This window comes from Cricetulus griseus, chromosome 4, assembly GCF_003668045.3.
Source record: "Cricetulus griseus strain 17A/GY chromosome 4, alternate assembly CriGri-PICRH-1.0, whole genome shotgun sequence".
Classification (NCBI taxonomy): domain Eukaryota; kingdom Metazoa; phylum Chordata; class Mammalia; order Rodentia; family Cricetidae; genus Cricetulus; species Cricetulus griseus.
Window position 1 is genome coordinate 123,382,474 of NC_048597.1, and position 24,350 is coordinate 123,406,823.

A 24,350-nucleotide genomic window follows, 5' to 3' on the forward strand; every position below is an offset into this window, starting at 1 on the left:
CACAGAGATTGGAACAGATGCATCTTTCAGTTATCGTCTTAACCCACATCAAATCTGTAGTTATGAGCAAAGAGCTGATTCATGTGTGACTGTTTTCTAACAACATTGCACACAAGAAGTATTTCAGCTAAAAAACAAACAACGACAATAGAAACAAACCAAAACAATATCTAGTGGTGAAGAAAGAACTAGAGAAAAAGAAAACGGAAGTCATTTAGACAGTCCCTAAAATGTTTCTGGTCTCCCTGCAGCAAACACTTGTTATTCTTGGTGCTTTAATTAGCCCATGGGTCTTTCCAGGGTCCTTTCAGCCATGTGTGTTTTCTTTGAAACATGGTTGGTTTTTCCTGTCTATAAGAGAATTACCATGTTTAGCAAGTCATCTATGTCATGAGCTGTCATGAAGCTCTCCCCCCTACTTCCCCTGTCTCAAATGCCACTTATTAGTTTAAGCCTTAATGATAAAATACAGACTCCATGCAGTGCAGACCCCATTTAAACATGTACTCTACACAAAGCACAGAGCCCTTACATGATGCGGGGCTTCAAATGAGAACCACCCCTACAGACATGTGAACATCTCCTGGTGGTATCCTGTTTCAGAAGGTACTGGTGGAAACCCTACTTCCTGTTCTTTCTCTCTGTTTCCTGCACGTGTGAAATTCAATCTCTGGTTCCTGGATGCCTCTAGGCCTAGGCTTCTGTTCTTTCCTTCCCAGGCCTGGTGGACTGTAAGCCCCAACCTCAGCCACGCCCCAGAACTGGAAACACATACGAAGGCCTTTTCTCCTTTAAGTTGCTTTTTTTCACAGCAACAGAAAAGTAATGAATGCACATAAATAAAATATTTACATGACATTTGGTTCGATACAGGATTCAGTATTAGTTCACTTTTTGTTTGATTGATTATTGCTTTTGGAGAAAAGGTCTCCTGTACCCTGAATGGCCTCCAACTCCTTGTGTTGTCAAACCTTAAACTTCTGATCCTCTTGCTTCCACCTGCCCAGGCCACCACTCCCAGTTAGTTTTATGTGGTACTGGGTATTGAACCCAGGGCCCCGTGCATGTGAGGCAAGCACTCTTCCAACAGAGGTACTTCTCTACGCCTAGCTCACACCTTTTTAAAATGTATTTTATTTATGCGTGTGTCTGTACACATGTGCGCACCTGTCTGCAGTGCCTACTGAGACCATGAGAGAGCCTTGGATTCTCCTCGAGTGCTTGAATTACAAGTGAGCCACTGACAGGACTGCTATGGTGAATTCCGGTCCTCTAGAAGAGCAGCAAATGCTCTTGGCTAAATGCCACTCCTGACCACCATTCTCTCCTCTCTTTCTCCTCCTCCTCCCCTTCCTCCTCCTCCTCCTCCTCCTCCTCCTCCTCCTCTTTCTTTTTCTTGATAATATTTATAAATGTCCTAAAGATTGAGAAATTATTACCCACTCTGTGGTAGATGATTCTAACTTCAGGGCCTCATTTTTGATTTCTCATTTGCAACCCATTTTTAAATTCCTAACTCACATTATAACTTCAGTTTCTCCACTTTTTACATGTTGAAAATTTTATCAGACTTATTTATTGTCATTTTGAAATGAAAAATGGCAACTTGGCTCTCTGTTTCAAACTTGCTCACTTGGGTAAATCTGTTCTTTTTTTCTACCAGCCAATCCATGTCCCTCTGTGGTGATATATTGTTTATGATCTAATGAAGCTTGCCTGGAGTTCAGAATTGGAAGCCAGCCACAGCCATAGTGGTGGCACACACATTTAATCCCAAGATTCAGGAGACATAGGCAGAGGGAGGAATCTCTGTGAGTTCAAGGCTACCCCAGGCTACATCAGAATGAATCAGTTTAAAAGATAAAGGGAGTTCACACTTTATTCCCAGCACTAGAGAGAATATAAGGAGGCCAGTGCAGTCTCAGGCAGCAGTCTGAGATTTGGTGAGGAGCAGTGCAGCCTGGAGAGTGAATCTGAGGTTCAGTGCATCTCCACTTTGGTGGATCACCACTTCATTTTGAGCATTGGTAGAGGTAAGAGCTCTCTGGTGGCTTAGCCACTTTGCTTCTCTGATTTTCAGCTTAAACCCCAATATCTGTCTCTGGGTTTTTTATATTCATACTACATAGCTCCCAAACTTTGGAACTCTCGATAGAATAAGATAGAATAGAATAGAATAGAATAGAATAGAATAGAATAGAATAGAATAGAATAGAAAGCCAAGGCTGATTTCAGAGCTGTCAGTAGAAAATGTCTGTTTTCAAAATGAGGTAAATTAGCTTTCTTGAACTTCATGTCACTTGCTGGATGAGATGGTCTGAGCACCGTCTAGATTTTTTACAAGGGGTTAATTAGGCTCTACTCTGAAGGGCCTCATAGGGCCCTTGAGACGTGGTACTCACCAGATGGCTATGACCCTACAACTGTCTCTTGGGCACCAGCACACTTCTCAGCAACAAGGCTGCTTACTTACCTACCTTTGCAGAGTTAAGAGTCTTCACCCCATCCAGGCTAGAGAGCCACTTACCTCATGAGATGCAGCCCTCAGCATGGGGTTTCCCTTGTTTTTAATTGTTGACTAGGATCCACACTGAGAATTAACATTTTGCACCAGCAAGATGACTTAGTGGATAAAGGCACTTGCTACCAAGCCTGATAACCTGAATTCCAACCCCAGAATCCACGTGGTGAACAGAGAAAACACACACATAAATAAATGGATGTAAGAAATTCTTTTAAAGAAGAATCATATCCTCCATACTCAGGTGTGTTTCCAAAACCAGGTAAGCTTCATTAAACAATGTTTGCCTTCACACATTCAGTAAGTTATTGCACCTTATTTTTTCTATTTTTCCATAATATTAATTTAACTTACTAAATAGACTTCAGCAACTGTCTAGGATAAAACTCAGCTCAGAACCACTGGGACACTTGACAAAAGGGACTCAGGGTACCAAAAGGATGCCAGGAAAGTTCTTGTAGAGAGTGAACATTAAATCTGTGTCAAGCTTTAAGTGACATCTCTTCTCCACATGCAAAACCCAAAAAGGTGTCTCCACGATCTGGAATGTGTTCTCCACCCAGCCCAGAACCATCCTCAGTTGATGAATGGCTAGTGATGTTCTAGCTGTTCTAGGCCATGGTGAATCCCTGAGAATACTTAATTCTATAGCTTTAAGTGCCTCAAGAGTTCATCCGGGAACATTCCCCCAGGCCCTCCTTCAGAGCAGGATTCTCTCCACCTTTGCTTACTTATTTTTTTTCTTCCCCCATGCTACATATTTGTTCAATAAATGACCTTTAGACAGTTTAAAAGGAGGAAGAGGAGTATTCTCCTTCTTTCATGCAGACCAATTTCCAAAAGTAAATAAAAGAATCCACACTCATAAAACTATTGGGTAATCACTATTTTTGAGTGCATTTTTAGAATAAACTTCACTTTCACTTCCTAATAATATATTCCTCCCAAAGAAACACAATTTACCCCAGAATATAAAACCACAAAAACACAGCTCCAATTCCTCTTCTGAATCAAGAATTATTAACTAGAAGTTTCTATTAGTTCACTGTCATAACTAACAACTCCACTGTCTTCACTAACTGCCTTGTATTTCCAGAATCTGCTCATTTATTTCATTCCTTCATAATTAATTTCTGGTATCTACCTATCAGAGCTTAAAAACATACTGTATGATGACCATAAACAGGTCTGTGCTAGCTCTGTCCTGTAAGTGTTACATTGTGGGACATGGACTCTCTATTCAGCATGAGGTGACCACAGGCCATGCTTGAACCCAGTACAGACATCAGTGAGATCAGACAAGGGAGCTGGCTGTGCACTTTAGGCCAAATTCCTGTGACATTCAGGCCCTCCTTTCCCAGGCCTCTCCTCACTTCCCATTAGCCAGTCATGAAGGTAACTAGTTTCCTTTTCAGTGCTGGGCTCCTGCTGCTCTGCATAGCCAAACTGCCCTCCCAAGCAGAACAGAGGCTATCACTCTCTAGGACAGACTCCCTACAGTTGCTCTAATGTCCCCACCACCTGAACTTGCACCTCAGTTCTTTTTTCACCTCTCTCTTCTGTAAGCTTCCAGACCCTTCAGTAAGGTCCCCTAGTGGTACAAGACACAAGCCTGGGTACTCTCTGGGAAGGGAGCGCCTAAACAACTTTCAGCTAAGTTCCTAGCTCTGGCAGAATATACCAGAGTATAAATCTAGAGAAACATAAAATTACTCTGAAATCCAAGTAGGTAAAGCACCTTTCTTATTGGGGGAAGGCAGGAGGGGCCAGGGAACCTAAGACACAATCTGTCCGCTGAGCCTCAAGCAGCTGCCCAGCGTGCTCTGCCTCTGAGACAGCTTGCAAACATGCCACTATAGGTTTTCTATCCTAATGGCAACCAGCTTCTCTGTGCTACTCTATTACATGAACCCTGTTCTAGGACACAGTCTAGCCTCTTCTGGACTGTTCTTACCCAGGAAAACAGGAAACAAACAAAAAGGGAGACTATGTCTCCCAGGCACTGACTTCCACTGTGCTCAACTGTTCTAGATCTTCGTATTCAAGTTCAGAGACCAAAGCTCCTCACCCCACACTTCCTAACTGGAAACAAGAGTTAAAAAGGTGTACTTGGTATGACTAATTTGGGATCCGAAGTCAGTCTGGTTTAAATAACAATTCTTTAGGTCTGTCTGGTGTAGTACAACCAGGTCAAAGAATCTGAAGTCTAGCCAGTATGTCTGCTCAAATGAATGTCTACTACGTCCTGGTCAAGTCCAAGACCCGTGCAGTGATGCTAGGGGGCTGGCTGTGGGATCTGCTCACTAAAATGCCTTCCACATGGAACTTCAGAATCTCATTTCCTAACAGAAGTAGAAGGAAAACAGTCTACCAAGTTTGGAAGTTGACGTTCGTGGGAATGGCTACTTCCAACTTAACTGAATTGTCTCAGAACTAAACACACAAACACATTTGTTTGACATAAAACTGAGCTTAACAGCTGAACTTGCTATTAGTCCTCTGAATTGTTTTAATAGAGTTTAACAGAAGTAGGGTTATAGACTGTCACTAATGGTAATCTTCCTACCTCAGCCTGTTTAAGAATGTACTTAGCAGGTGCATAGATTTTTAACTCCCTTTGAACAAATTGTTGCATCATCTCAAGATCATTTGAAAGATCTGCTAAAAAGATTCTATTTTTACAAAAACAGGACTTCAGAAATCTTTGCATCATTCTTCCCACTACACTTCCTCCTGATTTAAAAAGCAGAAAGTAAGTCAGGATGCTGAGAAAACTGTTATCTGCTCAGAGGGGCCAGACAGAGCCAGGTCCAAAATTCTTAAATTATTACTTCTTTTCATTAATAAAAAAGAGCAGAAGAGACACTGATATAATAATTTTGTTAAAAAGATGATTGATAAATATGATTAAAGTCAAAAACCATGAAAAAGAGAAACACAAACACGTGGATCTCCTAAGTAAACAGAAGTCAGTGAAGCTAGGCACAGAAAGGAACAAACAGGGCTGGCAGCAATAGTACTTCCAAGGGAACAAGTTTTGCAGATGTCCTAAAGTAGAGGTAATAAATAACTAACATTTTATTATACCAAGTTCACCTTGGCTAAATTCCTTAAAATTCTCAAGTGATGTTCAGCAGAAATTAAAGAAAGCAGATTATCTTTCATGCCAGCACACGGCACGAAGGTGGTGAACCCTTTAGAGACACAGTCACTGTGGGGTCACTGAGGAGGACCGCTAGGGACCCTGGCACCTTCTGTCTCTGTTTCCCAGCTGTCAAGCAATGAACAGTTTCCCACACCATCTAACCTCACCTCAGTGTTCTATCCTAAGATTCCGAAACATCTGAACAAAAGTATGAGCCAAAGGGTAGCTTACTTTCTCTTCTGCTGAGGTGATCTTGTGAAGCATCTTGTCATGATGAAAAACTGATCAATGCTGGGCCAGTGTGGCTCACACCTTTGATCCCAGCACTCAGGAGGCAGAAGCAGGAGGATCTCTGTGAGTTCAAGGCCAGCCTGGTCTACAAAGTGAGTTCCAGGACAGCCAGAGCTAACCAGTGAAATCCTGCCTCAAAAAAAACAAAACAAAAACAACAACAACAACAACAAAAAAGCTGAAAAAAATTAAAACCTGATTAACACATCAGCTAATAATAATGTAATAAATGTTTGGACTCAATTGGAATGAAAATATGAAGTGAAGCCAGCTATCCCAAATCCAAGCTAGCAAACAGCCTTGGAGAAAGTTACAAATTCACCAGAGACTGAGCACAAGGTCCAGGTCCAGGTCCTCCCAAAGCAACCAACTGAAGGCAAATCTTAGGGTAGTACAAGCCATTTACTGAACCCAGAGTCTGTCATTTTCTCAAGTCAACTGTGATTCATCTGCCTCAGCATATGTCACCTCAATACAATACTACATGTCTTCCTGTGAGGGATTTCCACAGAAACTGGCATCTTTTCCAGACATACACACACAACTTTACGAAACAAATTAAACTCACTATAGGCTGTGTGCTGGAGTCATTGTCAGAAGTATAGTCTCAACATGTTTAAAACCTGAACCTGCAATTCAGAAGAACCCTAGTTAGGGACACCAGTTATATTTTCATGGAACACCTGGGATAATTAGTTGGCCCATAAAACTGTATTCTTACCACAGCCCAGTAAGACAGAGCAGACCTGGATGTGTACTTTAGGATTGCCTTGATGTCATTTCTAAAGGACAAAAATGCATTGATCAGACAGAATTGCATGAATAGGAAAAACAAAGTAAATAACCAAAAACTTGAAGTGGAAACGCAAGAAGGCCATGCTTGTACAGATTCTAAATGAAAGTTGCTAGCAAATAATTTACAGAGAATCTTTCATGGATTAGAAACAAAACAAGTTAAAGAATAAAGTCTGAAAAGCTATGTTTCTCCATGTGTCTCCCTGACTGACTCACAGTTATATGCTTGAGCTTTTAAGTTCATGGGCCTCTCTCTCTCTCACACACACACACACACACACACACACACAAATATATACACAAATACATACACACAAATACATATATACACACAAATACATACCCACAAATATATAAACACATAAATACATAGATACACACAAATACATACACAAACAAATATATACACACACACAAATGCACACACAAAAATGCATACATACACAAATACATACATACACAAATGCATAGACAAATACATACACACAAATACATACAAACATACACACAAATACATACACACAAACACATACACATACATAAATACATACACATATGCTCACATACATATTCACATACCACAGCCCCCAACATACACAAATACACACACACACACAAACACATACACACACATACAGGTATACACACATCACATACTGTGATGGTTCATTCCTTTAACATGTATGAATTTATATGTATATTTACTACACAGAGAGAGTAACACACATACTGTGATGATTAATCTATTTTACATACTTTTTGTCATTTTATGTGTGTGATGTTTTGCCTGCATATATGTCTACACCACAAGTATATCTGATGAAAGTGAAGGCCAGAAGAGAGCATAAAATCCCCTAGCATTGGAGTTATGGATGGTAATGATGATAATCTTAATTGTCACCTGCAGAATTTAGAATCACCTAGGGAAAAAAATCTCTGGGCATGTCTGTGAAGGCATCTCCAAAGAAGTTTAATGTAAGTGAAAAGACACCCACCCCGATGTAGGTAGCCATTTTACAGGATGGGAGTCCAGACTGCATGAAAAAGAAAAAGCCAGTTGAACAGCATTCATTACTCTGCTTCCCAACTATGAATACAATGTGACCAGTCGCCACATACTCCTGGCCAAGCCTTTGTATTATGAAATTATAAATTATAAAATAACCTTTCTTAAACTGCTTTTGTCATGTATTTTGTCACAGCAACCACACACACACACACACACACACACACACGGTTGCACAAAACAGAGAACTGTAGAGCAAGGCTTTGACAGAATGGTGAGGACCAGTTCCCCATCATCTGCCCCAGTGTCCCTACAGGGACCAAGGCTGGGATCTTCCTAATAATAATCCCACCCACCACTGTACATTTACACACAGCATTTCTTTTCAGTACATTTCATTGCATTTTCAGGGGCATATTTTTCTCATGTAATGATAATAATATGTAAATAATTCTATACCTTAGTTTTTCTCTCAAATTTAGATGACAAAATTTATATTTAGGAGATAAGTAATGAATTTAGTAAACTTCAATTTCACTTGCTTGCCATTCCTAGTCATTTCAATCATAAGTAAATTCAATTACGTAGCTTGGGAGCCCTTCCTAAACTGTACACACTAAATCACAGCCAATGTACAGGTGTGCTATTAAAATAGCTGAAAGATCATCCATCTCTTTAATTAGAAATTTATTCTTATTCTTTTTATGTGTGTGTGTGTGTGAGAGAGAGAGAGAGAGGGGGGGGGAGAGAGGTAGACCCCTGGAGGTCAGAAGGCCTCAGAACTGCTGGAGCTAGAGTTACAGGCAGTTGTGAGACACCTGACAACATGGGTGCTGGGAGCTGAACTCAGGTCCTCTGGAAAAGATACTTTTTACCACTGAGCCACTTCCTCAGGCCAAGCAGCAAATTTTAAAAACCCAACACTTTGACAAAATCATTCTTTTCAATAATTACACCATTATGTTTCTGTAGAAACAGAAAAGTTCATACAAACACACACACACACAAAAAAAAAAAAAAAAAAAAAAAAAAAAAAACTCTACAACTTCCAGCTTAGGAGTCTGAGCTGAGGTCTTTCAGGCTGTGGTCCTTGATGTGTCCTGCATGAGGACATACACAGTGCATCCCATGGTGATTGAGTGTTCAAGACTAAGGTGCAACACAGGGAAGGTGCAACCACAAACACCTCAGAGTCACTAGACATTTGGTTCATAGATACATGCACAGGCAAAACACACCACATAGAATAAAATGAATCAGTCTAATTTTTTTTTTTAAAAAAAGAGCACTTTACATTTAGGAAGGAAGGAAGGAAGGAAGGAAGGAAGGAAGGAAGGAAGGAAGGAAGAGAGAAGAGGAAGGAAGAGGAAGAAAGGCAGGGAAGAAGAAAGGGGAAGGAGGGAGGGAAGGAGGAGGAAGGGAGGGAGGGAGGAGAGGGATGGATCAGCAGATGCTGTATGTAAACCAGCAGTCTGAGCTTGTGAGCTAAAGAGGCTGTGCAAACAGCCCCTTCTTCTTTCTGTAGCAAGAGTTCTAATTGGTATTAATAATAAAAATTGGAGTCAGATATTGGGGGAAAGCTGAAAGATGGGAGAAACAAAGCAGCCACTCACCAGCTCTTACCTCTACCTCAAACCAAATGGGCCATCCTATCTCCAGGAACCCTCAGACTGACTGCCTAGACTGCCATGAGCTCCTGTCTCCTCCCACCTTATACTCCTCTCTCAGCCCAGCCACAGACCTTCCTGTCTCCACCTTAGTGCTGGGATTCAAGGCAGATCCCAAGTGCTGGGATCACCTTTGTGTGAGCTCTGTTTCTCTTTCAGACTGGATCAGTTTCCTGTAGCCCAGAGTGGCCTTGAACTAACAGAGATCTGTCTATCTCTGTCTCCTGAGTGCTGGAACTAAAGGTGTGTGCCACCACTGCTTGGCCTCTATGGCTAAGTAGTAGCCTTGCACACTGATCTTCACGCAAGCTTTATTTGTTAGATCATAAAAAAATATCACCACAAACCCAGCAGAGGCTGTGGTTCTATCCTAGCACCCCAGCATGTCAGAACTTTCTAAACACCTCCTCACAACCTGTACACCACAAGCTTCATTCCAGAAGGAATTCTTCACAAGATGAAAGTCTTATTCAATCACATAGCAGATACATGATCCAATTTCCTTTCAGTGAACTCAGCCCACTGCAGATGTTGCTCTACATAAAATCCAGCCGCTCTGGTTCCCTTTACATTTCGCATGTAGATGGTTTTAAATTACTTACACGTAAAGTCTGTGGACTTTCTACGATTAACAAAAAAAATGTAATGAAAGTATTTAGCAGAATGGTGTGAATACTGTGTTACTATAATTTGCCTACATATATTGTATTTAAGGTGTGTCCACTTTGACATGGAAGTTTAAATTAAAGGTGAAATAAATTTTATCGTCATAGAACAGCCTAGAAAAGATTCTTTTTAGAGCATTGTAATAGCAGTATTACTGTATCAAAATACAAAATGGGAGGGCTAACCAGGGTGATTTAAAAAAATCTAAAAGTAATATAATGGAGGCACAACTCTATGTATATGAAAAATCACTGCATTTTTAATAGGGTTATTAGTTTCATGGCAGAAATAAAACATAAAAAACCAATGGCATTTAAAGAAAACATCCTCCCAAAATTAAAAAACAGCCCTTTGAGCTGGCTGTGATGGTAGATACCTTTAATCTCAGCTCTCAGGAGGCAGAAGTAGGTGGATCTCTATGAGAATGAGGACAGTCTGGTTTATGGAGAGAGTTAGGCAGAGCTAAAGTATGAGACCTTGTTAGAAAAAAAAGTCCTTTGAAATGGTATCCTGAAAATAAGCAATGTAATAACTAATACACCATTATAACAACAAATCATAATCAGTTGTACAATTTCGTTTTTGTAGCAAAGTTCCTTATATCTGAGTCAAAACACAGTATTATAGTTGCTAAGCAAACAATTCTATTATTAAGTGTGTGTGTGTGTGTGTGTGTGTGTGTGTGTGTGTGTGTGTTGGGTAGCACAGGTGCAATGTTTGTACCTGAGTGCAGGTATGCATGTGCACACGTGGAGATCAGAGGGTAACTTTGGGAGTCTGTTCTCTCCTTGCACTATGGATTCTGGGGACTGAACTCAATTCCTCAGGCTTGCACCATTCCACTGGCCCAGGAGAAGATTCTTTAATGCAAATGTCAATTTGTGTCTTCCTTCCTTCCTTCCTTCCTTCCTTCCTTCCTTCCTTCCTTCCTTCCTTCCTTCCTTCCTTCCCTCCCTCCTTCCTTCCTTCCTTCCATTTAAGACAGTATTTCATAAAGTCCAGGCTATCCTCAAACTCTCTATAAAGCCTTGAGCCTTGATCCTCCTGTCTCCACCTGTCAAGTGCTGGGATACAGACACACACTACCACACCCAGTTTATGTGGTGCTAAGAATTGAATTGCCTGGAGTCTCCTGCATCCTGGGCAAGCCCTCTGCCAACTGATTCATATCTCCAGCACACAAATATCAATTCTTTGTTGTTGTTTATTTATTATGTAAGCAGTGTTCTACCTGTATGTAGGCCTGCACACCAGAAGAGGGCGCCAGATGTCATTACCGATGGTTGTGAGCCACCATGTAGTTGCTAGGAATTGAACTCAAGACCTCTGGAAGAGCAGTTAGTGCTCTTAACCACTGAGCCATCTCTCCAACCACTATCAAGTTCTTAATAGTCTAATCTAATCAACCTCATTGTAGTAAGATTCCATAGTATTCTAGTTTTCCTCAACGATTTTTCTTCTCATAGAGTTTTGGAAATCAGTCCCACTGTTAAGTGTTCTAATGACAACCTTTGACTTCAGCATTTCCAGATATTATTCAGACACAATCTCTTGTAAATCTGGCCATCTAATGAGCACATTCACTTCATAGCATCAGTAGCTAGAGGGGGGAAGGGGAGAAAAAATTAATACTGTAGATTGTGTCATCCAATGCACTATATACTCTGCAGAAGTCAGATATTCAGTATGGGGCTGGAGAGATGGCTCAGCGGTTAAGAGCATCAGCTGCTTTTCCTGGATGACCCAGGTTCAATTCCCAGCACCCACATGAGGGCTGACAATCATCTGCAAACTCTGTTCCAGGGGATCTGTTCCCTTTTCTGGCCTCTGAGGGCACCAGTCACATGCATATGTGGTACACAGATACACATGCAGGCAAAGTATCCATGCACTTTATATAGGTAAAACATTTTCAATATACATCCACTACAAAGAGCATGTGCTTGTGAAGTAAACACTATTCACTGCTCTGAAGTGGGTGAAGTCACAAGAGACGTGCAGGATATGCCCACAGTTACAAATGATAGGTGTGGAACTGAAAAGGCACATGACTCACTCCAAAGCCCAGTCTCTTCCTACTAAAGTGGACCTTCCTTTAATGCTGCATCTCCCAGACACCTAGCAAGTACTAAAGTGTTCCAATGTTCAGAGATGAATGCAATTAGCCAGCCATGTCTGCGAGTGACAATGCTAAGCTCACCTGAAAAGAAAAGTTCTCCTTGTCTGTTACTCAGATGTAATACTCAGGTGACTTGGATAAACGGGGCTCACCTTGAGCTAGCATACACCATGACAGAAGTTCAAAGCACAGTCTCAAACGTGAGGTAAGCTGAAGCTTCAACATGAAGCTTGACCTAAACTTGACCATCTGAGACAAAACTCATCTGTCATCTGGTCCTTTCCTGGTTTTCCTCCACCAGGGTTGTTCAGGATACATTATACATTCTCTTTCTTTACTCCCTAAGGGTCATTTCTTCCATTGCTGTCCCCAAAGGTCAGACTTCCTGTCCATCCATCCATATTCTCCAAAGTCTACTGTCCTTTAAAATCGGATCCAACACACACACACACACACACACACACACACACACACACACACACACACACACACACACACTCACCCTGGCTATCCTGGAACTCATTCTGTAGACTAGGCTACAATCAAACTCAGACATCTGTCTGGCTCTGCCCTCTGAGTGCTGGGATTAAAGGCAGGGACCACCATGCTTGGCTAATAATAATTTTTAAAATTTAAAATTTAAATTTACCTGGCCAAAGATTTATATAACTTTCTTACTTTCCTTTTATCTTCTTTCTCCTCCTCTCTCCCCACTCCTCCTCCTCCTCCTTCTCCTCTTTCTTCTTATGAGTCCAGGTCACCCATACATAACTCAGGTTGGCCTCAAACTCATTATATAACCAAGGATGACTCTAAACTCCTGTTTTTCTTGTCTTAAGGTCTCAATTGGTGGGATTACAGGCATGCACCACCACAAATAATTACATTCAATGACTATCCTGCTATCACCTTGCCCTTGCCCTTGCCCTTTGCTTCAGGGGCTATTGGGATGAACTCGTTTTATGTAAATTGCTACGATTATATAGAAGGCAGACATCATAACTCAAGAGCTTGGCTGCTATGAAAGATGAAGCCAGGGTTCTGTGACCTACACGACCAGGCACTTAGCGGTGGGCTCTATCTTTCAGGGTAAAAGTCAGTAAAAACATCTCTTGGTCAATGAGACCTACTCTATGGAAGACACACTGTAGGGATTACTAGATTTGGGGCAATCATCTGGCAGGCTCAAAGAAAGGGAAAAACTGACAGAGTTGCTAACTGAACCTGCCTGGTGGCAGGTGGGGATGTGGCACATGGTACCTGTTTGGAATCTGACATGGGCAGATTGCGATCCAAGCAGCATGATGGCTAGCACTGTAATCAGAGCTCTGCCGAGAAACAAGATTCATGAAAGAAATTATACAAACTTATTTCCCTTCTTCTCTCATCTGTCCATCATAAGCATTTCATTGTTATATAATATTTACTCAATGCAGTGTAACATTCCAATTTCTTAGATCTCCTATTTCTGCTTACAAATCTAGGGAAAAGATTAGCCACTTTCCATAGAAATGTAAAAAGCTTTACTAGACTTATACTTGTCACCAAAACAATGCTAAATGTGAACTGTATTCTTTTTATCTTATATAATCCTGAATATCACTTTTCACTCAACACTGCAGTCTCAGAAACATAATGCTTGAAAGGATGTTTCTGAGAGCAGCTTTTCAGTGACTCAGAATTGAGTGTTCCCCCAGATTTCCTGCACTCCAAGAAGTCCCCAGCCCTAGTGACCGGAGGCCATGTATACTGTAGTTACTGCAAAGGTGTCACTTCCATCACACAGGCACTGCCTTTGTATTCCCATGGCAACCCATTTTTCTGACCTTCTAACCCAGAAAAGCAGCTCAATGACCAGCCTCTGCAAAGGAAGTCAGGAGAATGAGACATCATTCTGGAGTGCCCACTAAGTTCCTGTGGAACACACAATGAGGTAGACTGGAACAATCAACCACGCTGATTTAGCTCCACTCCGATGAGTGCCAAGGCAGCCATTGAAATTAACACAAACATGATTGCCTTCCCAAGAAACAAGGCCCCTGAGATGACCTTAAGGAATCATAGTCTGATCTAGCTCCTAAAATTAATTACAGCTTATTTGAAAGGCGTCTGCTCATTTACCTAGGGTTCTAAGGACTGTAAGAAGCAAATGAATGGTGAGGTAATTACACATTCACACTTTTGACTGGACTGCCCAATCCAACAAGTGAAACCACCTCGGTGAAATGCCCAACACTGAAACAGCACTCCAGAGTAAACAGGCACTGTGAATGCCCCTTCAGCTGGAGACAGCCCTACTGCAAGTTCAGACACCAGGAAGAGGCTCTGAGGACACTTCTCAGCATGCCTGCAAATGGCTGTGTAAACAGGAGGGAACCATGGACAGCCTCTCCGATGCTGTAAACTTTTCCTTTCCCCTTCTTACTTAATTCTTTTTCTTATACAACTAAAACTTCTGAATGCAGAGCAGGTCCCAAGTATACCAAGCAGAGACTGGTTTAGTGAAAGTCCATGAACAAGGCTGAGTTTGTGTGCAACAGATGGGGCATGGGGTCTGTCATGTTTCCCACAACAACTCCTTTTTGTTATTGCTGTTGTTTTAGAAGGGTCTTCTGCAGGGTTAGGGTTGGTGTGTTCTCCATCTTGCTACATAGCCAAGGTATCAAAGTCAAGCCATGAACTCCTTCCTCCTCCTGCTGCCTGAAGCCCCCAAGTGGTAGGCTGATAGGTCCATACCAGCATAACAGCCGCCTTTCTAAGACAATTCAGTGTTTACTGACACTGGGTTTTCCTTTTACCTTTAACACCTACCTCATTCCAGGTCACAAATACACGGTAGCAGTGAACTTCACACTAAGGTCTGTGACTGTGACAGTAGATACCTATGCTAACCTATGCTAATTACCTCCCTAGCATATTCTACAACGTCAACTTGTACCCCATCCTAGTCACTGGGATGAGCACAATGCATCTTCTTGGGGTCATGGGGCACTGGTGTCATAAATATCTGCTTCTAGAAGGCAGGTGATGTGTCCAGTGAATGACTGGGTCAGTAAGGGAAGGCCATCAACAAGGCATCAATGCTGAAAGAGGTCCCAGGGGTAAAAGCCACAAATAAACAATACAGATGTTATCAATGATCTCTGTGAGAGCAGAATTAGTTCCAGTAAACCAACATCATTAAATTAATTATACAGAGTTGACTAGTTTTGAGTTGGTTTTTCAATACTTTTTGCATTAAAATTATAAATGTATTTGCTTTTAAGATAGTATGAATGTAATACATAGAATTCATTTCATGCTTATGGATTGCCCTAGTCTCATCGTTGGGATTAACAACATGAGCAAGGGTTGGGAAGAAACGGGTTTATTCAATTTATACTTCCAGGTCATTTTGTCACTGAGGGAAGTGAGGGCGGAAACTGAAGAAGAAATCCTGGAAAAACACTGCTTACTGGATCTCTATCTCAAAGTATGCTGCCTTCCAACAGCTCTAAGAGATGATACTGTACACAGTGGGCTGGGCCCTCGTACATCAATTAACCAACCAAGAAAATGCTTCACAGACATTCCCACAGGCCACTCCTTTGGAGACAAAGCCCTCAACTGAGGTTCCCTCTTCCCAGGTCTTGTCAAATTGGCAACCAAGTTTAGCCATCACACGTATATTTAACAATTACAATAAATAACTGAATATATATGATTGTCTATTATGGTTGTTCCCTTTTAAAGAACCCTAAGCTTACAGGTTTAAGAAACTCTCAACAGCAAACCAAATAGCTAGCCAGTTCCAGCATAAGCCCCCAAGAGGAAAGCCAGAATAGAGGAAAGATGGTCCAGATGGTTGCTGCAAGCAGGCTAGAAGGAAGAATGCTGATGTAGGGGTTATCTAGACTGCCTATCATCTTATTTCAGTATCCACCAGGATGGTTCCAAGACTGCTAGAACCACTGAAATCCAAGAGCATCACCTATTAAAGGACACAGTGTTGGCATAGAACACATATGCATCACACCAGCACTCTATCTCATCTCTGGACCACTGATAATGCCTAATGCAATGTAAATAAATACCTATTGCTTTGGGGAAAGCACTGTGGTAGTTATACTGAGAACGAAACCCCCAAGGCTCGTATGTTTGAATGCTTGGTTCCTAGTTTGTGGCACTGTCTGGGAAGAATTGGAAGGTGTGGCCATGTTGGAGGAGGCGTGTCACTGAGGTTTGAAGAGCACATGTTAGCCCCGTCCCCCATCTCTGCTTGCTGCCTGAAGATCAGGATTTAAAGCTCTTGGCTACCACTCCAGTACCATGCCTGTCTCCTTCCAGCTATGGTAACAATGAACTTACCCTCAGAAACTGTATAAGCAAGCCCCCAATTAAATGCTTCTGTGTATAAGAGTTGCCTTGGTCCTGGTGTTTCTTCACAGCAGTGGAACAGTAAGAAAGAAAATGATAAAGAAAAGCCTGTATAAAGTGTTATATCTTTCTCTTATCACTTTTTATTTTTTTGCTGACTGCAGATACAGAGGGCAACAGGCATTTGAATTATTGGTTGACTGATTTTAATTTACAAAACCTGGCTGAGGAGACAGCTTACTCAGTAACATGCTTGCCATTTAAGCCTGAAGACCAAGGTTCCCTCGCCAATACCCACAATAAAAAGAAAGAAAGAAAGAAAGAAAGAGAGAGAGAGAGAGAGAGAGAGAGAGAGAGAGAAAGAAAGAAAGAAAGAAAGAAAGAAAGAAAGAAAGAAAAGTGTGTGTGGTGGTGTTTGTTCAAATCACAACTCTGAGGGACAGACTGGAGGACCCCAGAAGCTTCATGACAGCCAGCCACATCTACTCGATGAGTTCCAGGCCAGTGAGAGACCCTAACTCTGAAAATAGGGTAAACAACAAAACAGAAATGAAGCCTGAGCTTGACCTCTGCCCTGTGCATGTGTATGTGCTTACACACACACACACACACACACACACTTGCAAATCAAAACTGACAAAAATGTATACACATGTGTAGACTGCAGAATGGCTAAATGAGGCTCACCTCTGCATCACCTCCGGCACCCTCCTTCACAGAACAGTGGAAATCTCAGTTATTTTTTTATCCTATTCTCTCACTATCACCACCCCATTTCTCTTTTTACCATCTACTTCAAGAACAAAGTTCATTTTTCTCTCAAGGATTCTTTAAACACAAAGCATAGGGGGGAAATGTGGCAAAGGATATGAGAGAATAATACTGAAATGTTTTTACCACATATGATTGTTAAAAAGAAAACAGTCAGTAAAAATCTGTGATTTAAAGATTTTAAGACTGGCACCTGATAAAGGAATAAAGTCCACATAACATAATATTTGATAAGGGTGGAGCTTTTGAGTCACACAGCTTGAACCAAACTTGAGTCACTGTTATCAAGAACATTGTCAAATACCACTTATATATAAGGTATGTGACGAAATACGTCGATAATCCTAGGTGTAATGTTTGTAGCTACTTGCCAGCTATCACACTTGGAATTTGAACTCAAGGCAAGATGAATATGCTAAACTATCACCCTCTTCCTCAGAGTAGGTACAAAAATGGAATGGAATCATTTAAAGTAGAATCCTGTGAGCCTGTCAGATCAACAACTCTGGAAACTGAAGGCAAGAAAAGCAACGGAGCTGAGGTGTTCAGAACTATCCTGGGCAACACAGGGGCCCTCATCTCATAAACAAACAAGCAAGTAAATAAGTAAATAAACAAATAAGGAAAAATGGAAACACTAGCTACTCTTCACAGGACATTAGTTTGATTCCCAGCATCCACATCAAGGCTCACAAATGTCTATAACTACAGTTCAGAGATCTGACAGTCTTTTGGCCTCTATAGGCACTCCAGACATATGCTGCAGATACACATGCAGGCAAACACTCATATGCATAAAATAAAATTTAAATCCCGTTCAACTCATTTTGGCAATGCAATGCTGTGATTGCCAAACTGAAGCAGCTGGATTTCAAGTTCAAGGTCTTGTGAACAACATAGTAAGACATTTTATCGAAATACAAAGGAACAATATCAACAACAAAATGACCCACAAGATGAAACTATCTAATTCAAGATATAAGCAATCTTCCATACAACCAGCCAAAGAAACCTGGGTCAAGAGACATGCATAGTTTTATTGGGACAGGAATGTATGCATAAACCATAAGAGAGCATGCGCAATGAGTATAGTGCCATGTGCCAATAATCCTGGGACTCTAGAGGTAGAGACAGGAAGATAGTGAACTCAAGGCCAGTCTGGGTGGCATAAGACTCTGCATCAAACAAACACACAGGAATACATGCAGGAAAAATTACCACATCATTAAGAATAGAAATCAGACACTGCTGTCTTTAGTTAAACAGGTCATATTAGAAAACCATTATTAGTGAAACAACAAGTTTAGTTAAAATCCTGAAATGATCATGGACACAACTATTAAACAAGTTGAAGACCTCCTCAGATAGGTAGGAAAAACATCAGGAGGGTCAGACTGGAGCCAGGCTCCCTTGGTAGGCCTGGGAAAGCACTAAGGCATCTTCAACCCTTCAAACAGAGCACTACCATAGCAGCTTCAGAAGACAGGTGTCTAGAGCTGCAGCCTGGCCTAGAGTATCATCTTCGGGGAACAGAAGTGGATTGGCAAGCAAAAGACAGTACTTTCCTGTCTCTTCAAGCATATTTTGCTTCAAAAGTCCCCATTTGCCAGCTGATGCATGCATCAGGTGCATGCATATACATTTGTGGTGTGCGTGAGTGTGTGTGTGTGTGTGTGTGTGTGTGTGTGTGTGTGTGTGTGTTGGCATGCCTATGATCAGCTGAAGTGACTTCTGGGAGTTACTTCTTTCCTTCCACTATGGGTTCCAGCAGTGGAAGCAGGTGGTCAGGCTTGCATGGCAAGCACTTTTACCCACTGAGCCATCTCACCACTCCTGGGAACTCATTTAATGAGAAATAAAAGTTTCTTCCACAATGAAAAGAGTAACAAGTGTGTGTTAGTTATGGTTATACCCTCTCTTCACAAAGCCTTATACAACTATAGCAAGTTTATATATTCAAGGGCATAAAGCCTAATTCAGGAGGCAGGGTCTCAGCGTGTCCATCCTAGGTCCTGCCCACAGGCCGAATTCTTCCCAGGATAGCTGTGAATGCAGACCAGTGTATTTGCAGAATGCAATATCAAAAGGTTGGGCATTCCTGATGACCTCCAGGACTTCACACCCTCAACATGACCTCAGGGACATATTTGAGAAGAACTCTAGGGAGGGTCAAGAAACACAACCTAGACTGAAGAATCCCAGGAAGTGTATAATATCACCAGTGAAATAAAATACATATCAGGAAATATTTTCAAATTATGAAACACCAAATGTAGACCACCTGCCACACGAAGTGTGAGTCATCCCGGCACGGCACACTGGGAAAGGGATGACCTCTCTAAGGAGGCATCATGCTCCCTCGTGCTCAGTAAGATGTGTTCTGAGACCTTCACCAAGATTTCAAACCAGATAGAAAGGGAGTTCACATTTGTGTACACAAGCACTCAAAAAACTGCACAGAAGCACTGTTTTCACAAACCATGTAAATAATCATTATCATAGTCTCAAATTCATATTAATTGACAATGGACATAAACATATTTTCTTTATTCTGGACAAATAACACAAGTGGTGCATAAATATTTGAGCACTGGGTATGGCTAAAACCAAAAGGGATCTGGGAGGCATTAATTTCAAGACATCTAAGAGAAATCCTTGCTAGTAATATAGTGTTCAAAGTATAGATCAGATGCTAAGTCTCCTGCCAGCACACACAAACCCTAGTCATATAGACTTGCACCCAGGGAAAGTCCTAGGGACCACCAAATCATCCAGAGGCCTCTACCCAACGTTAGTGCCCTCACCAGAGGCCAAAGACCCAAGACTTTCTATTTAAGACACAAATGAGCCCTGGGAAAGGAAGTGGTTACACTTTAGCGTGTAGTAATTCACTTGGTTCTCAGTATGAGAAATTCTGGGTTGAGATAGTCGAAGGGGAAGTTCTGGAAGAGAAAAGAGGAAAGAATATCCTGTCGGGAGGGGTGTGGGAAAGGAGGCAGAATCCAGACACTGACATCCATCAGATGTTGAATTGAACTCAGACCTGAGCTCTCACCAATGACCAACACCACACACGATGCAGGCCAAAATACAGTACTCACAGAAAACTCTAAGGCTGTAAAATACACAGACACTGTGCTGTGTCCAAACAGCTTATCAATGGCCAAACTGCAGACGTATATTTTTTAAAAGTCAAATCAAGACGAGTCAGTGTTGTATGAGATAGTTTTCTGAAATATTACTGAGTTCTCTAGCTTCATTTTAATTCTGAAAAACATGGACTTGATTCCAACTCTCCCCAGGAGCTTTTGTTTGTTAGTTGGTTTTGTTTGTTTGTTTTGATACAGGATCTCGCTCTGTTGCCCTGACTGAAGTGTTATTTCATTCTTAATTCAGACTAGCCTCAAACCCCTAACATTCTGCCTGCCTCAGCCTCGCCAGTGCAGGCATCACAGGCGTGCACCACCATGCCTGGCACTCTCTGGGCCTTTTAAAAAGAAAAACAACACAACAACAAAAACGAATAAAAACAAACAAAACAAAACGCAATCAGGCACCGAAGCCTTGACAACATTACAAACAAAAGTGAAAGTCCTCAACATCTTTTTAGCTACAAACTACAAAAGTTTACTCCGAGGGTTTGTCTGGGGAATCTTTCCCTTCCCGGTGTTGCCGGGGGAAGTAAATCGGAACCACTCAGAACAGACTTTGTTGGCCACCAGCAGGGGAGCCCTTCAGCTTTTGTCCCCAATCCATTCAAACAAAAGAAGCTCGGTTTGGGCTTCCCAACCAGGGTCCCGCACCCCGCGGGGCCCTGCACACCCCGGGGCCCGCTACTCACTCCTCAGCGCCCCGATGAGCAGGGAGCCATCCTTCAACAGCTCTTTGATGAACTTGTTGGTTCTCTCTAGCTCGATCTCGTGACACTGAAGTCTCTCCCTGAAATCCGGGCTGTCCAAGTACGAGTCGCTGAACTCCAGAGTGGGCAGCCCCATGGCCCAGGCGCCGGGGCCGCGGGAGCGGCGGGTGTGGGGACACTGCGAATGCGGGGAAGCGCGGGGAAGCGCGGAGGACCGGGCCCCGCGCGCCGGGCTCAGTGCAGCTGCCCCGAGGCCAGGCGGAGGCTCAGGGCGCTGTCACCGGGGTGCATCGTCACTCGCTCGCAGCGTGGGGGTAGCGAGGCTGCTGGCTGCGCCGCAAGAGGACAGCCTCCTGGCAGCGCTACTCGCGGGCCGTGGGGACAGTGGCGCGCACTTAGCCGGCGGTGCCCCGCGGCTACTCGGGCCCGCCGGGAAACCCGCCCCCTGCGCCGAGTGCACGCGGGCCGGGCTGAAGCTCCCGGGCCGACCCTCCTACGCGCTCCCCGCCCCTCGCTGTCCCCGCCCGGTCCCCGCCCGGTCTCCGCCGTGCGCACTTCGCTCCCGGCGCCCGACACTGCTCCGCAGCCTCGCACGGAGCACGACCTGCTCCCCTCCGGGTCCACGGTGATCGCCCGGCCCTGTGCGCCCCAAACCGTCTCCAACCCCAACGTCTCTCTCAGGCACACTGGAAGAGACTCCCACGTTAACTCCGGCTGAAGTCAGTATCCTCAAGCCTGCTGGACCTCCTAGCGGCTTCCAGGTTTCACTGCCCAGACTTTCAAGGTGAAAAGGGTGTTCTGACTTGGTCAGCAGTGAGGTGACTTGGTTGTTTCCACCCCCCAGTATGTAAGAAAGTGGGAAGGTTTTTCAATTTACATATTTTGCACTCCAGTTTTAGTTTCTGAATTGACACCCTGCTAGGCAGACCTACAAACCCGGAGATTCTCAATGTGTTGACCTGGTGGCAGTGGTGACCAATACCCGTATTCAAGAGGCTGAAAATTGTTGAGAGTTCAAGGTCAACATGAACTACACAACAAAACCCTCTAGCTGAGGTAAAAATAAGAATTTCTTCAAAAAAGTTACCCCTGTAGCAGAGTTTAGCCTAGGAAATGTGAGTTCTCTTGACACCATGGCAGCCAACAAAAGAGGCGCCTGTCCCACCCCATGCTGCGCCATCAATAGGATTTCTGAGAATTCCTCAAGGTTCTGCTTTTCATTTCTCATTTCCATTGCTTTGTGCATTTGAACCATCTGTTAAAAAAAAATCGTACAAATCATGGGGTACAAAATCCATCAAAGTGCTTTACATTTTTTCCCAATTAAATTTCAGGAATTTTTAGATTCAATTTTTTTCAAGCATACAATAACATTAAAAATAGCATGTAAACCTTAAAACAGACAAAATAGTTTAAACAATATGCTGGGTGGCTTGTTTTAAGTTCTTCTTTTAAAAGCTTACATCCATATTCTCCTTTCTTTCTTTTTTTGTTTTTCAAGACAGAGTTTCTGTCTTGAAACTCTGTAGCAGCTCTGGCTGTCCTGGAACTCACTCTGTTTTCAGGCCGGCTTCACAGAGGTCCACCTGTCTCTGCCTCCTGAGTGCTGGGATTAATGGTGTGCACCACCATAACAAGCTCATATTTTCATTATTACTCTGCACACATTTTTAAAAGATGTGTGATCACAATTATATTCATTTTATTTTATTGCATTTATAGGGAGCAAGGAGCATACACTTGTGACACTGTGGAAGTCAGAGGGCACTTTGCTGCAATTGGTTATCTCATTCCATCATGTAGGGATTGAACTCAGATTCTTGGGCCTGGCTGCAATTGCTTTTGTCAGCTGAACCATCTTGCCAGCCCCAGTTACAGTTATTTTCATTTTCAAGGGTGGAACTTGTCTGTTAGTTGCATATATGCACAAGGGAAGACAATAATACTGTTTGTCAACTATGAAGGGGAGGTAGTAGGCAATTCTTTATGTGCTGTGATTATTTGTTTGTGTGTTTGGTTGGTTGGTTGGTTGGTTGGTTGGTTTTTCAAGACAGGGTTTCTCTGTGTAGCTTTGGAGCCTATTCTGGCACTCGCTCTGGAGACCAGGCTGGCCTCGAACTCAGAGATCCGCCTGCCTCTGCCTCCCGAGTGCTGGGATTAAAGGCATGTGCCACCATTTAACATCTATTTGTCACACAAACTGAAAGACAGAAAACCAATAAGACCTAACAGGTTCCTGTTCTAAGCACCTAAATGCTGTGGAGTGGTCTGAAACAGTATAAAACAGAACATTGCTTCTTCCATCTCATAACTTGTGACCATTTCTATAAAAAGTTCATCACACTCTTTGAGAAGCAGCTTTTAATGTTGATGGCTGTTGTTCAGTTTTCCGCAGAAGTCATACACAGCTATAGCATAGATTCTAAGACCTGGTTTATCATTCCTTCATGTGGATAGGTAATTGTCTATTTTACTCTGACTGTCTATATCACTGGCATCCAGGAAGATAAAGAAATCAGAGTACCCTACTTGACCCTAAGAGTTTCTCAGGAAAGAAAGTCCAGAGTATGAATGAGCAAGCATAATCCCTGGAGCAGGTAGGTAAGCTGCAGCCTGGCAGGGGTGCCTACGAAGCAGTGTGTTTCCACTGGAGCCCATTGGCACTCTGCTGTGGAACTGTGACTTTTCTGCCTACTTCTCACCCAGTAGGATCTAAAGTACAGTATGGCACTGTCAGAGTTACTCATGATTCAATCTGTGATTCATGCTTTAATGATACCTGCTAGTCTAGCCTTCTCTCATGCCACATTAACCCAACCACCAGAAATGTTTCAGCTTTGAGAAGAATTTACTGACAGTTTTGAACTATTGTTTGCACCTTATTATTCCCCGACCGTAATAAATGAACCTGATACTTTGCAAGAGGTGGGCTTCCAAATGAAAGTTCTCCAAATCTGCAAGTGTAAAGTATCCTTTGAAATTTTATTTCATTGGCGCCTTTCCAGATACTTCCACTTTTGCAGTACGTGGCATTTGTTAGCTGCACAGATATTATTAGCTGAACACACCCACTGGCACTGGCATGGATATTGGCACAGTGAAATGTCTCTGTTTGTTTTCTTCATAGAGTGGTGATGAGTGAGGCTTTGTGTTT

General features: G+C 42.5%; 1 protein-coding gene across 3 annotated transcripts in view; it reads right to left on the reverse strand.

The window, feature by feature from the left end:
- Positions 1-21,332, reverse strand: part of Arhgap42 (Rho GTPase activating protein 42) — a 224,442-nt gene extending 203,110 nt beyond the window's left edge. For all 3 annotated transcript variants that reach the window (XM_035444354.1, XM_035444353.1, XM_027415152.2), the window contains exon 1: positions 21,179-21,332. In XM_035444354.1, coding sequence (XP_035300245.1) covers positions 21,179-21,332 — 154 coding nt within the window. The remainder of the gene's footprint in view (positions 1-21,178) is intronic.
- Between the last annotated feature and the right edge of the window lie 3,018 nt (positions 21,333-24,350).